Consider the following 16,091-nt stretch of genomic DNA (forward strand, 5'->3'; position numbering starts at 1 on the left):
TGCTGCTTGGCCTGCTGTGTTCATCCAGCCCTGCACCTTGTTGTCTCGGATTCTCCAGCATCTGCAGTTCCTACTATCTCTGATTCAATAAATGAAGGTCTCTTCAGCAGTGGAGGTGAGTAGGAATAGAAATGGTCAATTTTATGAATTACAAATAGGCTGGCTTAATGGTTATAGTAGAATACTCATCTTGAAGTCATTTATAACACTGGTATTGTGACAAGCTTATCCTCAGGCAGTTGCCATGGAAAAGGATGGAACCTGTGGTGCTGAAGTAGAGTTTGGAGCACAGATTGAAGGAAGTAGCTTCAGTCTTCCCAATGTTGAATTAGAAGAAATCTCTGCTCATTTGTTACAGGACGTTGTATAAGTAATTCTATAGCTTACAAAGGTTGAGCTAGTTAGGCATGAACTAGACCTGAATTGCATCAATATACATGTGGAAATTAACAGCTTTTGGATGATGTTGCTGAGGGGCGATATTTACATGGCAAATATGAAGAGTCCAAGGATAAATGCTTGGGTGGTACCAGAGATATTGAGTGGGAATAAAGGTAATTGATAGTGATTTTCTAACTACAATTAGACAAATAAGAATGGAGCCAGGCAATTGTAGGTACCAAATAGCTAGATGACCATGAAGATGTGTTGGAGGAGAGTAAAGTGAACAGGTGTGTCACAGGTTGAGAAAAACATGATGGGATAGTTAGTTTTTGCCACAGTAATACATGGGATCATTTTTGATGTTGATAAGAGATGTTTTGGTACAGTTGTAGGGGCAGACACCTGATTGGAGAATTCAGACATGCAGTTCCAGAAAAACTAGGCACAAGTTTGGGAGGTGACTACACACTCAATGACTTTGGAAAGGGAAAGGAAATTGGAGATGGGGTAGTCACTTGCAAAGTCAGTGGGGTCATATTTTTTTAGCAGAGCAGTGAAGACAACAGATATGAAGCAGAGAGCGACAACTCGTGAAGAGAGAGAACCCATTAATTATGTAAGTTTACATGAGAACTCGTAAGGGAGTCTGAGTGATCAGCAGTTTAGGAGAGCAGAAAATGGGTCCCATGGATGAGCTCAGAGAAGGCAGGGGGAAAGAAAGAAACATGTTCAGGGCAAGCATAGGGAGAATCTTAAAAGTAGATATGGTCCAGTGGGTTGGGGAAGAGAGGGAAGTGACAGACATAACTGATTGGATGACTTCAATCTTGGTAACTAAAAAATCCATGAGCCGTTGTTATCATTTGTAGAGAAACTGGACAAAATTGGGAAAGAGGTTTAAGTAAAGGAGAGGTTGCAGTCGAGAAAATAAACTGGGTTTTCCCTTTGCATTCCAGAATAATCCTGGATTATCCAGAATAATCCTGAAATAGTTAGCTTTTTTTTGCAGAAGAGGGCAATGTATTATCCAGTCAGATCTGGAAGTAAATGGCTTATCCAGTGTCTGCCAGAATTGTTTAAATTTGCACCCTTTGGACTTAAGGGAGGGCAGATGAGGACTGAAATGGGGCAACAGCCAGAAATTGCTAATTACTAAATGCTATAGCACTGTAAAAGATTTTTCAACAATGATCAGGTCACTGATATCACTTATAATTGCCTCAATCACTTTTCATCTTTGAAAATTGCTAAATGTCTTCATCATTTAATACAATTGATGACTTACTGTTCGGAATATATTATCAAAGCTTTGGTTCCTCAAACTGTGTCTTTATTTCTTAGCAGAATGAGGAAAGAAGATAGAGAAATCTGAGATATGATACAAAGATAATTTGCTGATGAATTTGAAACTTGAGTTCCACAACATCTTTCCCATTTCTACTTTACAATATTCAGTTCATGGGATTTTGTTAGGAGAATTTTCTTCTATTATTTCTGTTTGATCATCTGAGAATAAATGCACTGAAGCTTAACACATGTCAGCTGTGCACAATGGGAAGAGAAATTGCTTCCATTATTATTTCTGTATTCTTCAGTTGAATCAACATCTCCACAGCTAGTTGATTTATGTTTTTCTTTTGAATTTCATTCCATTTCAGATATGTGACTTTTGGGTAAATTCACTAATCCTACCTTCCCAGCTGGAAATCCACACTTGAAGTGAGTGCAAATCTAAGAAAGAGCTACATGACTAGCACTAGGTTGCCAGCCCTCATGGAACTGGGAGTGTTGGATCAGTCACTTTCCCTTCTGTTTCTGTGGGTGTGAAGGGTATAATTTCTCTCTTTTTCGCATGAGATGGATTTTAAATGTGACTGGAAGCAATTAAATGATACATGCACAACTGGGGGAAGAAACTAGTCCGATTTGCACTTGTACTGCTTATCTCCATTGTGTTCTCAACAGGCTAAAAACCTCTCAATTGAAAGTTTTTTTCAGGAGCCATTATGGATGTCAAGATTTCAACTACTTGCTAATTTTTCTGATGGATTAATTTACTGCTGACTGGCTAGGCCTACATGCAAAACTGCTGGATGCTTCACAACTGGTTGAAAATGTTAGATCCAAAAATTTGCCATTCCACTGTGAATAATAATGGGGTGGGAGCTGGGTATGGGTGCTGGTAAACCTACTGCTGGTCTTGGATATCAGATAGCAACAGGAGTTGGAGCACAGGTATGATGCCTGCTAGGTGTGGTGGAAAATTGCAAAGTTAATCTGGTAACTGGATTCGAGTGTCAGCAGACAGGTCTGCAGGATTGTTAAGAATTTTGGAGAGAATTGGCCTGTTTCCAAGAAGATTGCACTCCTTTGGCAACTAATCACCTCCATACTTTATATGGTTACCACTGTTACGGAAGGGAAGGTCAAACCCCTCTGATAATTAAAATTGAAAGACAAGTCCCCAGTCTGTTATGGTGGGAGCAGAGGTCCCCTTCTAATAATTAAACCCAAAGAAGCTCGCCTCATCTCACTTAACCCATTAAACTGTTACGGAGAAGGGGAGGTTAAATGAAAGAAAATCCCTGATATTCACTTTATAAGTAACAAGTAACAATTTATTTATTTAACCTTAACAGTGAACAAATTAACAGAATTACTAACAAACCAAACAATTGCCCCTTAACTGCTAACTATTCCCTAACTCAACAAAATTCTACTGATATGCTGTTCCATGAAACACAAGTCCCACTTATATAAACCCAAGTAATAAGAAAATAAATTAAAACTTAGTCTCTCAAAGCCTACACACTTTTCTTTTGCTGTTCTCAAGTCATAAACACCTTTCTTCCCCTGATCCAGCTGTCAGGGATGTTTTCTCTGTGAAGTCTTCTGTGAGGACTCTTAGCTAGAAGTGCCATGGTACCTTTTATGGGTAGATGGTGTTTTCGTAGAGAGCTTAGCGATTTCTTGTGAGACCTAGATGCTTATTTCTCAGATGGCGGTTTGCTCGCACACCAATTTTCAAAAACCCTCTCCATGTGTACCTTGGATGATATATCAATTTTCTTACAATAGCATTGGTCTGATGTTGTCAAAACCATCAGATTTAAATGAATCGGCTGATTCCAGCTAGTTGCCAAAACATCAAAACAAGCCCAAGGTTTCCAGTCACACAGCCAATTGATACATGTTTCAATTTCAGAACTGGTTGTACATCTTCAGCTACTTACAGACACATTTTTTTTCTGTACAAATCTCTAAGCTTAGAAAAGCACTTTACCTCTTAAAGGAACCATGTACTCTTCTCCCTTATCATTTTTTAACATACAAATTCTAGCTTCCTGGCTTCCAATTCATGATTACTCCACATAACTTTGTAACAACTACCTCTTTTCCAAATTCATAGTGATGAGGTTTGTCTAGAAAAGTATGAAAGTGATCATTCTCAGAAGACAATGAGATGATGCTGCTCTTTCCCTCATGCACGAACCTTGCACATGGACTGATGAAAATATAGTGTAAACGTATGCTCTTTGCCTGTCAGACACCAAAGAATATTTGATTATTTCTCAATTTAAACTTATAGGTCCTCAAATCAGAGTTTAAAATCAATTCTATGCTTTTATCATTATCATGTAAACATTAAAAATATACTTAGCTAAATTCCATGTTGTGTCTAATTCTTGTGAAATATGCTATTTATTGGTTTAATATTAATAGAAACGTAGGAATAGAATTAGGTTGTTCAGTCCTTTGCACTTGTTCTACTATTCTATTTAATCATGTCTGATTTGTGCTTCAATCCCCTTACCTGCCTTTGTTCCATATTGCTCAATATTCTTACCAAATGAAAACCAATTGATACTCGTCTTAAAATTTCTGTTGGTTGGCTTCAACAGCTTATTGGGAGCGAAAATTCTTTGGGGTTTTGGGGCTTAAAAGTGCTTCTTGATTTCACTCCTGAATATCCTGGCTCAAATTTTAAGATTGTAATTTTGTTCATCCATTGTGAAGACACTAACACTATAATAAAATGTGTAATTTCACATTTCTTTTAATATACATTATGCTAATTTTACCAATGCTACCAAGCCAGTGCACTTTGGAGATGAAGTAATGACACCACATCAATTTTCCCCAAGCTGTGCTCGAACACAGCTGCACACCAGTTTTGTAGCATCAGTAAATTTACCCTCTTACACAGAGGACTTGTTAGAAAAGAGACCTATTATTTTCTAATCAAAAAGGCACATTTCTTTGTTTTGTTCTATGTTTCGTTCTTTCAGGCCTTTATATCATTACCCTGGTGATGTCCATAGGATTTGCAACCCAACTACGAGCAGCCAGCAGAACACCACTGCTCTTCAGCCCTGATACCAACATTCAGGTCCTCCTCGATCTCAAGTATAATCTCAGTGCAGAGGGCATTTCCTGTATCACATGCTCAGGTAAGCTCATGGATCCATCACTAACTAGCACATGTTCTTTTTTATTCATTCATAGATGTCATGTCACTGGTAGGGCATGCATTTATTCCCCATCATTAATTGCTCTTGAGAAGGTCATGGTGAAAAGGCATCTTGAACTGCTTCTTTCCCTGTGGTGAAGGATTTTTGTCACAGCAACAATGAAAGAACACTGATGTATTTCCAAATCAGAATGGTAGGTGACTTGGAACCAATGTTCCCACTAGTATTGTTTTCTCCTGTGCGCGGTACTGACAGCTAAATTAACCAGCCTCTGACTTGCTGTTGTTCCACAGTACTTATGTGGTGAGTCCATATAAGTTGCTGGTCAGTGGTAATTTCGAGGATTTTGATGGAATGAATTAGACTTATGATTATTTTCCTAGATGTGCTTCATTTTGTAAACGCATGCTTAGAATAAATGTTGTCACATGTGCAACTTCAAAGTGAAAGAAAGTGACAACCATCAATCCCAGTGGGAGCTGCAAGAAACTGAGGTCTAATACCTTGTTGGCCACTTTTGATAGTGACATGTCAAAGCAATATCTCCATGACCGGCCTTGCAACTAACATACAGGCATCTCAAAGTATGACAGGATGATTGGTGAAGAAATGCTGACAATCTCAAAAATAGCAAACTCATCTGTTTCTCTGGTTCTGTAGTGCCGCAAACTAAGCAGTGCTCTGAGTTTTGCCCTTTTAGCACCGCACAGGGTTGGGTCTATAACTATAATATGGTCTATAACTCAGCAATCTGGCAAGTAGCTGTTTCCAACAGTAACGTATACCCTTTTGAAAAAGGTTAGAACCCTTCCTGGAAAAGGTTGGAGCCTTTTGTTTAACTTGAGGCAGCTGCAAGAGAAACCACACCTGAAATAAAAGCAGGAAAAGGCTGCCACAATTGCTAGTGTTCAGCACACTTTGCATCTGTAATTTCCAGAAAGAAATGTGCCAAACTGCAGTCACTGGTGTACAGTTTAGTAATGCTGAAACAAAATACAAAATAAAAATGTGAGGGGAAATGAATTGAATAATTTGCCCCGATTTGTCTTCAGTTACATGTGATTGCATTCTGTGAATGAGCCCATTTTGGGATCTTTCAAAGCCTTTGCAGTTGAGCTTTTAAGCTCAGAATACAACTGCATTCAAAATACCAAAGTGGCACAAGTCAAAGCCAACCTGCTGTGAAATTGGATCTCAACCTGAAATTCAGAAACTGCTGCTTTAACTTGTAGAAGGAGATGATACATGACAGTGCGTAACAGAATATGTCCTATACAACATTATTAATTCATATCTGAATAATACTAAATGTATTATCCTATTCAGGGTACAAGTGGGCAGAGATCAAAATTTATCATCAGTTGGTTGGGAGTTATCAGATCTGGTTTAGGTTAGATACGTACACATTGCTGATGGTCACACAAGCTTCAGCATACCATCCTTGGAGTAGAATAAATCACATCACACTGCTAATATACAACAAATGTAGTCGTCATGTCACATCATGCGTCTGTTAATTTTTCTACATTCTAATGTTCAATTTCATTTTTTTAGAGAGCTACCATTATGTTTTAAAATTGTTGTTGGTAGTTACTGAAATGATTGCCACCTCATCACAGTAAGTTTGGTTTCTATTTACTAAATTAAGCAAGTGTTTTATCTTGTCTGAAATACTTCTGGTGACTTAAGAGCTGGTGTCTGTAATAATGACAAAATGTTTCCAATTGAAAATGCCAACAGAAAAGGGGTTGAAAGTGGCACCTGATTTATAATAAGTAATTTGTTGAAAGTTGAGCCAAAAAGAAATTTCTCCCCAATGATCATTTAGTAAACGCAAAGTCCAGTCTGGAACAGAGCCAGAGCCACACCAACAATGCTCAGTACCTGATAAATAAACCAAGCTAGGATGGCCATTTGAGTGTAATGTGTGTGTGTGTGTGTGTGTATTTAAAGACTATACCATCTTCTTTTTGTGTATATTTGATTATGGACTGAAATAGGGAAAGGACTAGCCTAACCATCAAGGATTGCTGCACTTTTTGGAAGCTACCAGCACTTCTTGTAATTGCTGTTTACATTTGTTTATTTAACCAATAAGAAGGTTTAGTTTCAGATGAACAGGCATAACTGTGTACAAGATAAGATTCAACTGGCAACAAATAGCTGATTGGTCTTTGAAGTTAAGACCAGTTGATGACCTAAAGCCTGAAGAAAGCCAGTTTATTTTCCCTCGCCAGTTGCTGTTAGCTGTTCCTTTCAACCAAAAAGTCAGAAACTTTATAAGTTGTGAATCAGTCACTCTGTGCCTCCTCCAAGTAAGTGAAAATACCTGGGAGAAGAGAGATTGAGGAGCAACAAGTCCTCGCAAGCCAAAAGGATGATTTCAAAAAGCCCTGGAAACAGGGATACTGAAATGCCTTCCCAGTTTTCCCCTACACCCATAACATTGGTGTTTTGTTTTTCCGTATGTGTCTGTAAGGAGAATTTTATAAGGGAGTTAGAGTTTAAACTAGTAGCATTATATGCCAAAGAGTCATAATTGTTTATCTGTAATTAAAACCTATTAATTTGTAATAAATAGTCATTCTTGTTGTCTACAAAAACCTGGTACATGTTTTGTCGTCCTGCATCGATAAAGCCAGGTAAGTTGGGGAATTGTGCATAATTTTATAAAGTCTTTAACTTTTATAATGACTCTGAAAATAGCAGGGCTTGATTTCTTGTGCACACTCCAGTGAGGCATGACAGTGTGTGTTGGATAAGAAGAGAGTAATTCCTGTTGCACTATGCCAGTGGACACAGAGGTCACTAATTGAGTTTTTGGACTTGTGCATGTAGCTGATACTTTGGAGCTATGTCTGGGGAAGAGACAGCATCTTTAGAACAGGGCAGATTGGAAAAAGGAGATAACTTTCAGAAGAAGAAGTGATCCAACCAATTTAATCTTTTTGTTTCTATGTAAATGCTATCTGACCCACATCCAGCTCTGCAAAACTTTAAAGTACACAAGTTTGCAAGTTTCAGTTCTACACATCGAAAGGAAGCATGATAAAATCCTGTCAATAAATAAATAATACTGTTTCTCTTTCCATTTTAATTTTAAGCTATGTTAAGCCCGCTAAGACCAAGAAGCATTTGAAAAGAGAAAACAAAGCAAATTCATGGGTGATGTGTTATATGGCAAAGGAATGTGATATCAGAGGAGAGACCACTGGAAGTGAAGTCTAAAGTCAGAAGGAGTATTATTAAATGCAACTTCTTGAAACTAGACTATGCAATATGAGTAATCATCATACCACACTGTGTGAAATTCTGATGTCAACACTTTGAAGGAATGAACCTGTTTTTAAAAAAAATAACTGTGATGTTTGTAGGGAGAAGGATTCTGCAACTATTCCTCTTTGCTTGACTGGATTGAGGGCCTAATTGGTTTACAGTAGCAGTGGAACAATCCCTAGTGAGTCTTAACAAGAAGAGGCTTTTCTCTTAAGATGTTGTTTACTACATGATAGCAATTAGTTACATGTCACATTAGCTACTTCAGTACAGTTATCAAGTCTATCAGAACCATTCTCCTGATACTACCATTCAAAACTGGATGAAATCATCAGAATGGGTGGAGATTAATGCAGTTTACAATTTTAACCCTTTCAAAACCATCACCTTATACAACATTATGCTGTTCCAAATAAATAACATCAGTACTTCTCTGACAAAATATTGTTCATGAGATAAAGTCAATCTTTTTGGACAAATGCTTCAGGAAGTTTGCAAAACAAGGTCACAGAAACAATAAAAATGGGATGACTAATTGAAGAATTAAATTTTTCTCTTATTTGCAGTTGGGGAGCTCCTTGCTCCTTGAAGAGATGTTGTGGAAAATCTTACTTCAACCTGGACAGTGAGACAGAATCTTCATTTAGCATCTCATCAGCCAGCATTGCCTCAGTGCTGCATTGCAGTGTCAGACTTGATAATGTGCTCAAGCCCTACAGTAGATTGAACCCACAATCTGCTGGTTCAGAGGCAAGAGTGCTATCAGTAAGCTGAACTGACACTTATACTTTGTTACAATAGATAATTGTGGAATTCCATAAATGTTTTAACATGTTTGTTAGTAGTTTATCTCACTGTACACTTTCAGTGAATACCAGATTCAACTTTGCTGTGAAATGCCCTACATATTTGATCATTTCTCCACTACTCTTTATTTTGTGTTTATCTGTTATGAATGTGTTGTTGAGATTGTGCAAATATGATTTTAGTGTAGCTATCAGCTCTGATTCTTCCAGATCTCTGATTAAATTCAGCCTCTGAAAGTGAAGCTGTCTTCCTAATGCATTGCAACCCAGAATTTATACGTAATAAAACTATGGCAAACAGGCCGAGAGTGAGCGATGAACAGCATATGTCACCTCAATCTTTATTTTATGTAAATTACTTGCCCTGTACAGTAAAAACAATAACAGTGGAAAGATTCTGAGAGAGAATCGAAATGAGGTATGAAGTGTGCTAAATAAAACAAATCAGAGCACATCTCTGTTATTGGAACTGTTCCTTCACGGACTATACTCCTGGAGGAATTGGTGAAACCAGCCCAAATTTTGTAATTGGTGAAGCATGCAAAAGTATGAAATTCCTAAACACAGCTAACAACATTGAATATTTTATTATTTTCTTTTTACTAATGTTTAAAAGGAAATAACACAATCAAGTTAAACAGCTGCAAAATGAAGAATCCCTGCTGTTAATGAAAGGGAACTTCTGAAATAACACATTACGTGATACTGATGCAACAGTTCAGAGATGTGAATTTTCTGCTGTCCAGAGCACAATGTGAGAATTTGCCAACTTCGGCAGCCTGTCCTTTAATCAGCTGAAAATACTCCGGTGAAGTAAAAGCTGCATGTGAAAAGTTGCAACAATAGAAAATAGATTTAGTGAATCAGGCAGAAGTACAATATTTAGGCAGTTGATAGTTTTTATGAGGAGAGTCAAAGCCCATCGAATTTCAGACTGGAGTCTCAAGATCCCAGAAGCCATCGGATTTCTTGTCGGTTGCATATGGCAGCATCACTGTGCCTTGAGACATCTTACTAGTCAATTTTTAGTTAATATATTGACCAGAAATTTCTGTAGCTGAAAACAAGAGTTTGGAATATTACAGAGTTCTATGCAATGTGGGCTATGGTGAGATTAGTGGTAGAATGATGCGAGAAGTCTGGTGAGGCCTGTCAAGGTGTTGGGAGCATCTCACTTCATCTTATACACTTTTGACGTGCAGTTTGACAAGTTTCTCACTAAGCAATAGTGAGTTGCCAATTGAGGAGTCTAATTGTTAACTGAATGCCTTGTTTAATGGCAAACTCACCCCCATTAATATTCAGCTTCCTATCTCACCCAATGCACCAAAGAAGATAGATGTTAAGAAGTCTCAACATGGAAATCAGAACAGATATTGGTCACTTCAGCTCAATGCTTGCTCTGTTCAACACCAGGTACCAACATGTCAGGGCACTATCCATGGACACTGGCCACATGCATCCCACATCCACCGTCTCCAAGAACCCTTGAGGCATATCTCTGATCCACTTACAGGATGTTCCTGCACTTCAATGCAGCATCTTGGGCTGCACAATCAACAATCATTGTAAGGCTGCAGCAAGAACACCATGAGCTCAGGAATACACAAACAACTAGTGGCTGTGCCAGGCTGCATATCTGCGCTCTTCACTTTCTTTCATAGACCTCGCTCATTCTGAGCCTACCTGGATGGTCATAGAATCATTCTGCACAGTAGAGGCCCCTTGGCCCATGAAGTCTGTACCGACAAAAATATATTACTACCTACACTCGTCGGATTTTTCTGCATTAAGCCCATAGACTTGAATGTTCGTAGCATTACTGCCTTGCATTCCCTTAACTTGTCTTTCTGCACTTTTTCCCCTAAGCCAGAGATACCAGGTTCATGTTATTTTTGTCTTGTGCCATTCAGTACCAACTCAAAGGTAGGAAGTTTGTCATAAACTGTCAGCAGGCCTTAGAAAGATGAGGAGGATGGCTTTCACTTAGCGGTCCCAGGAACAATGAGTCAAGGGCAGCTCTCCGATACCAGTCCAGAGGCTTGGACTCAGTCAGGATTCTCCTTTCAGAAGAGGTGAGGAGCCGAATGTCAGGCGGCCCACTTTTTTTCCTTATTGAAGGCTGGATTCCTCCTAGAAATAGAGGCTGGTATTACAGAGAATGGCACAGCTATTACTATACAGGCAGGTAGGGAGGTTTCCTGTGTAAGTGAATAGGCAGAGTTGAGGCCATGCAAGGTTTGTGCTGTCAGGGTCTGAGTTGACAGCGTGTGAGGGAAGATATTGCATGCAATAGTGAGTACTAGAGCATCATCCTTTGTGGGCGTTTGGTACAGTAACAAAGATAAAGTAAGTTTGAGGTATAAGAGAGATGATGCCAATTAGGTTAGCAAAGTATAGAAGGATATTGGCTTTCTATCTACTGGGTATTCCTCCAGCTGAGACTGCTGTGACCTGGGTGACAACCTCTGACAAGGCTGGCACGGTTTGGTGTTGTGGCTTCATCTGGTCCTGGGAAGAGCAAGTGCCACCTCTGCACCACCCCATCCAGCAGGACCTCCAGGTCCCACAAAGCAGGGCACCGATTTCTCCTGTTTGCCATATCCAGGGCAAATGTCAGGAGCCATGCAGGGTAGCTCTGGATTGACATTTCTTGTCCAACTGGACAACAGGGTTCTAAAGATAGCGCAGGTGCAAAGGATGCTGGTTAATTCCACTATATCTGGGCAGTAGTGAGTTGTTCTGGGAACAGCACAGGGTAAGATGGAGCTGGAATCGAAAACATGAACACTATAGGTGTGGGCAGGTAGTTAGGAATTGAGTTTGGTAAGACACTGCAAGAAAATACAGTAGGTCTCATGGTGAAAAATCTTCCAAAAAACTTGACATAACTCACACTTAGCCAAACAAAACAAGCTTTCTTTTAAAACAGCATCTTTATCTGCATCCAAAGAAATCTGTCAGTATTTGTATAGATTTTGGGAGCATATCAGTATTTACAGAGATCTATATTTACATGAATCCCTGAACCCCTTCCCTCAATCATCTCCATTCCCCTCCCTCATTTGGACTTGCGTTCATGTCAGATTTAACTTAATTGAATGAGCAGTCTGCAGAAGTATGGCAGAAGTCAATTCACGAACTTTGTTGAAATGAGATTGGAGATCTAATTTTGGATGACCTTGTCCATCTCATGGGCATATGATACCATTATACTGCTGTTTTATGGTCCAGTAAATGAGCTATACACAACTTCCAACCCTGGTGTATTCTGCTTCTTTTGCTTCCATCTTTAATGGCAGAACCTGCAACCATGTCAGTCCTTTCTCAAATCTGTTTTTTTTCTGTTCACCTTCAAACCTTCAAAAACTTTTGGCACGGCTTTACACCCCAATGTCAGTCCCCAGCCCAAACTTGCTAGCCCTAAGATAGGTGTTGAGATGGAGCCAAAAGTAACATTCTAATTGACCACTTCCAAGATTACTGTCCTACAAAACACGTAGTCAGGTTCTCAATAGTGTCAGCTCAATCAGAAGCCTATCTCTAAGCCAGGAGGTCTGAGTTCAAATCCCACCTGTTCCAGAAGTGGGTGGTAATATCTCTGAACAGGTTAATTGGAAAATAGCTAAAAATAAACCCTGTTTAGGCCTTAAATATATAAAGTGGCTCCATGGATTAGGCAGCTAATCCATAGCTCGGCTAATCTGTGGGAAATATTGCCAGTCGGAAGCAAATGTCAGAATCCATGGCAACACCCCTCCTTCCCATTTCATTACCTCTCAACATGATGGTTGTTGTGGTGTCGTGGTAATGCCCCGCCCTGTGAGCCAGGAGGCCCAGATTCAAGTCCCACCTATACCAGAGCTGTCCAATAGCACCACTGAACAGACTGATTAAAAATGTCTCAACTCACCACATGCAATTCTGCCTCCATAAGACCAGGAAGATTCAGCCATTTGTAACAGCCTATGTTTTGCCCAGATTTTCACTTCTTTATCTCTCCAATGCAGCACAGTGCTCATTGTTTCCATTTCCCTTTTAAAGAACCTTGGGATGTTCATATGAAAAGGTGTTATGCAAATACCAGCTATAGTTTGGAATATTTTGAGCAGTTTTGGGCTTTGTATCTGAGGAAGCTAGTCTTGGAGGGGGTCTAGAGTAGGTTTACAAGAATGATCCCAGAGATGAAGGGCTTGTCATTTGAGGGCAGTTGAGGACTCTGGGTCTGTACTCAATGGAGTTTAGAAGGAGAGGGGATCTCATTAAGACATACAGAGTACTGACAGACCAGGATAGAGTGAATATAGAGAAGATTTTTCCACTAGTAGGAGAGACTAGTGCCCGAGGTAATGGCCAACTTTATCATCTTAATTATTTTATTTATATTTATATGGCTTCCCTCATCATGCCTTTGTAAATGTTATATAAACAGCTAGAGAGAATTGTTGTACTTGACTGATTGTTAAAATTCCCCATGAGATGTTACTTACAGCTGTTTATTGTGTATCTTTCATTATTAGTTGTTATTTTCTAACTCACTTTAAATACTTTTCTTGATAGACCAGCAATTCATCAGAAGTAAATGACTAATATGCCAAAGCTCAATAACTTATATATGTCACTGAATTATTAGATCTCCCTCTGCTACAAGTTGCTCTCCAGCCCAAAGCCTAGAAAGGCAATGTAATCACAGGAACAAAAACAAAGTTGCTGGAAAAGCCCAGCAGGTCTGGCAACACCTGTGAAGGGACAAAACAGAGCTAACGTTTCGGGTCCGGTGACCTTTCCTCAGAACTGTTGAGTTCTGAGGAAGGGTCACCGGACCTGAAACATTAACTCTGTTCCTTCACAGATGCTGCCAGATCTGCTGAGCTTTTCCAGCAACTTTGTTTTTGTTCCTGATTTACAGCATCCACAGTTCTTTTGGTTTTTAATGTAATCACAGGTCTTTATCATTACTAACATGAGTGGATAGGGTAGATTCATTCTCCCAACCCCATGTAAAAAGTGCTGTTCTGGTGCTTTGGGCTTTTTACAACTTGATCAAGATCAGGATTTCTCCGTATGGAGGGGATTTCTAATATCACTACAAACCATTAGTATACAAAATAATTAAGCTATTGTATTTTTATTAATTAATCCTTCTCATATATGTTTGTTATGACATGATTCCATTCTTGTCTTTGGATCAAAATGGTTGTAGGCCAAATTTCAGAACTTGAATGCACTGTGTAGCTTGTTACCCTTGTGTAATATACCTCATTCTGCAATGTCAGATGAAGGATTAACCCAATAGCTGCTTTTAATGTCATCTCCTGGTGATCTGAGTAGATGTTGAAGATGATGAGAGGCATAGATAGAGTGGATAGTCAGAGACTTTTTCCCAGGGCAGAAATGACTGTTACGAGGGGACATAATTTTAAGGTGATTGGAGGAAGGTATAGGAGAGATGTCAGAGGTAGGTTCTTTACTCAGAGAGTGGTAGGCATGTGGAATGCACTGCCAGCAGTGGTAGTGGAGTCAGATACTTTAGAGACTTTTAAGCGACTCTTGGATAGGCACATGGAGGATAGTAAAATGTAAGGTAGGCAGAGTAAATTGATCTTAGTAGGATAATAGGTTGGCACAACATCGTGGGCCGAACGGCCTGTACTGTGCTGTACTGTTCTATGTTCTGTGTTCTATCTCATGGAATTCTCCAAACATTGTCTAAAAGTTAACCACTTCTCATTCATTTCATTGTGGGGCATTGCTGTTACAGCTTGACTGCAGTGTCTTCCTATAAAATTCTCATTTCACATCTGGCCCCTGTATTGTTAGGTTGAAAGTACCTAACAGGTTCTTTAAGGTTTGATTAAAATGAACACAAGAAGACACATGCACTTTGACATAAAGCAAATTTAGTAGCTTAATCTACTTTAGATACAAATTAATGAGTGAATCTATTAGCTAAACTACTTTAGACATATTCAGCAAGCGATTCTCACTGCCTTCTACCCTTTAGGGACTCCTGGATGACTGCTAGCATTCAGAGCTCTATCACAGTTTCCATGGCACCGGTCCTCGAACCCCAGTCCAATGGGGAAAGTCCAAAGAGAGAGACAAAGTCCCTGATATTAATAAACAAGTCCAAGTGGCCCCATGTACATAGAACATTACAGCGCAGTACAGGCCCTTCGGCCCTCGATGTTGCGCCGAATGGTATGTAGACCATACAAGTGAATGGTTCCCATCAACCCTCAAGGTCAGGCAGTATCCCCTAGTCAGAACAGGCTGTTTTTGCATTAGGCCTGTTTTTCACGTACTCTTCCACCCCAGTTATTCATTGTCATGTCCAATTAACCCTGAATGATTAAGCCTTAATGGCCTGGTTTAAAGATATTACTTTTGAGCCTAACACTACAGTCACTGTTTACATGGTAATTAGGTATCTAATATATGAGGACAAAGAAGTTTGAAAGGGTTTGGCCTGGAAGATGTCGAGGCCATATGGGGACATGTGTTGATATAGGTCTATAAGAGGCCATGGGCGTAGGTGAGCATAAGGTAATACTGAGTTGGAATAGATTAGGACATGGGTAAAACATTTTGAACTTGCCTTTCAAATGGTTTTCAAATCCAGACATGAAGTGTTGGTTAGGCCGCAGCTAGATTACTGTGTCAGTTCTGGAATCCACATTAAGGGAGAGATGTGATAGTATTAGAGAACGTGCAGAGGAGGTTTACCACGTTGTTGCCTAGGCTGGAGAGATGCAGTTATGTAGAGAGATTGGATACACTGGGGTTGTTTTCCTTGAAGCAGATGAGATTGAGAGGGGACACGATTAAGATGTATAAAATAATAAGGGGCAAATAAAGGGGAGACAGGAAGAAACTTGTTTCTCTTTGATGGAGAGATTAATGCCCAGGGAGCAAAGATTTAATGTAAGGGGCAGAAGGTTTAGAAGAAATGTGAGGAAAAACTTTTTCAATCAGATGGTGGTGCCCTGTAAAAGGAAGGATGTGCTGGCATTGGAGGGGGTGCAGAGGAGATTTATATGAATGATCCCAGGGATGAAAGGCTGGTCATATGAGGAGCTGTTGAGGATTCTGGGGTCTGTACTCAATGGAGTTTAGAAGGGTGAGGGGGGATCTAGTTGAAACTTACAGAATA

The 16,091-nt window shown here is 39.5% G+C and overlaps 1 protein-coding gene across 1 annotated transcript in view; it reads left to right on the plus strand.

Annotated features, from left to right (window-relative positions):
• Positions 1 to 16,091, plus strand: part of disp3 (dispatched RND transporter family member 3) — a 186,959-nt gene that overhangs the window by 110,378 nt on the left and 60,490 nt on the right. Inside the window, exon 9 of the mRNA XM_048615185.1 lies at positions 4,674 to 4,835. Coding sequence (XP_048471142.1) covers positions 4,674 to 4,835 — 162 coding nt within the window. The remainder of the gene's footprint in view (positions 1 to 4,673; positions 4,836 to 16,091) is intronic.

The sequence above is a fragment of the Rhincodon typus genome, chromosome 31 (genome assembly GCF_021869965.1).
Source record: "Rhincodon typus isolate 14 chromosome 31, sRhiTyp1.1, whole genome shotgun sequence".
NCBI lineage: Eukaryota > Metazoa > Chordata > Chondrichthyes > Orectolobiformes > Rhincodontidae > Rhincodon > Rhincodon typus.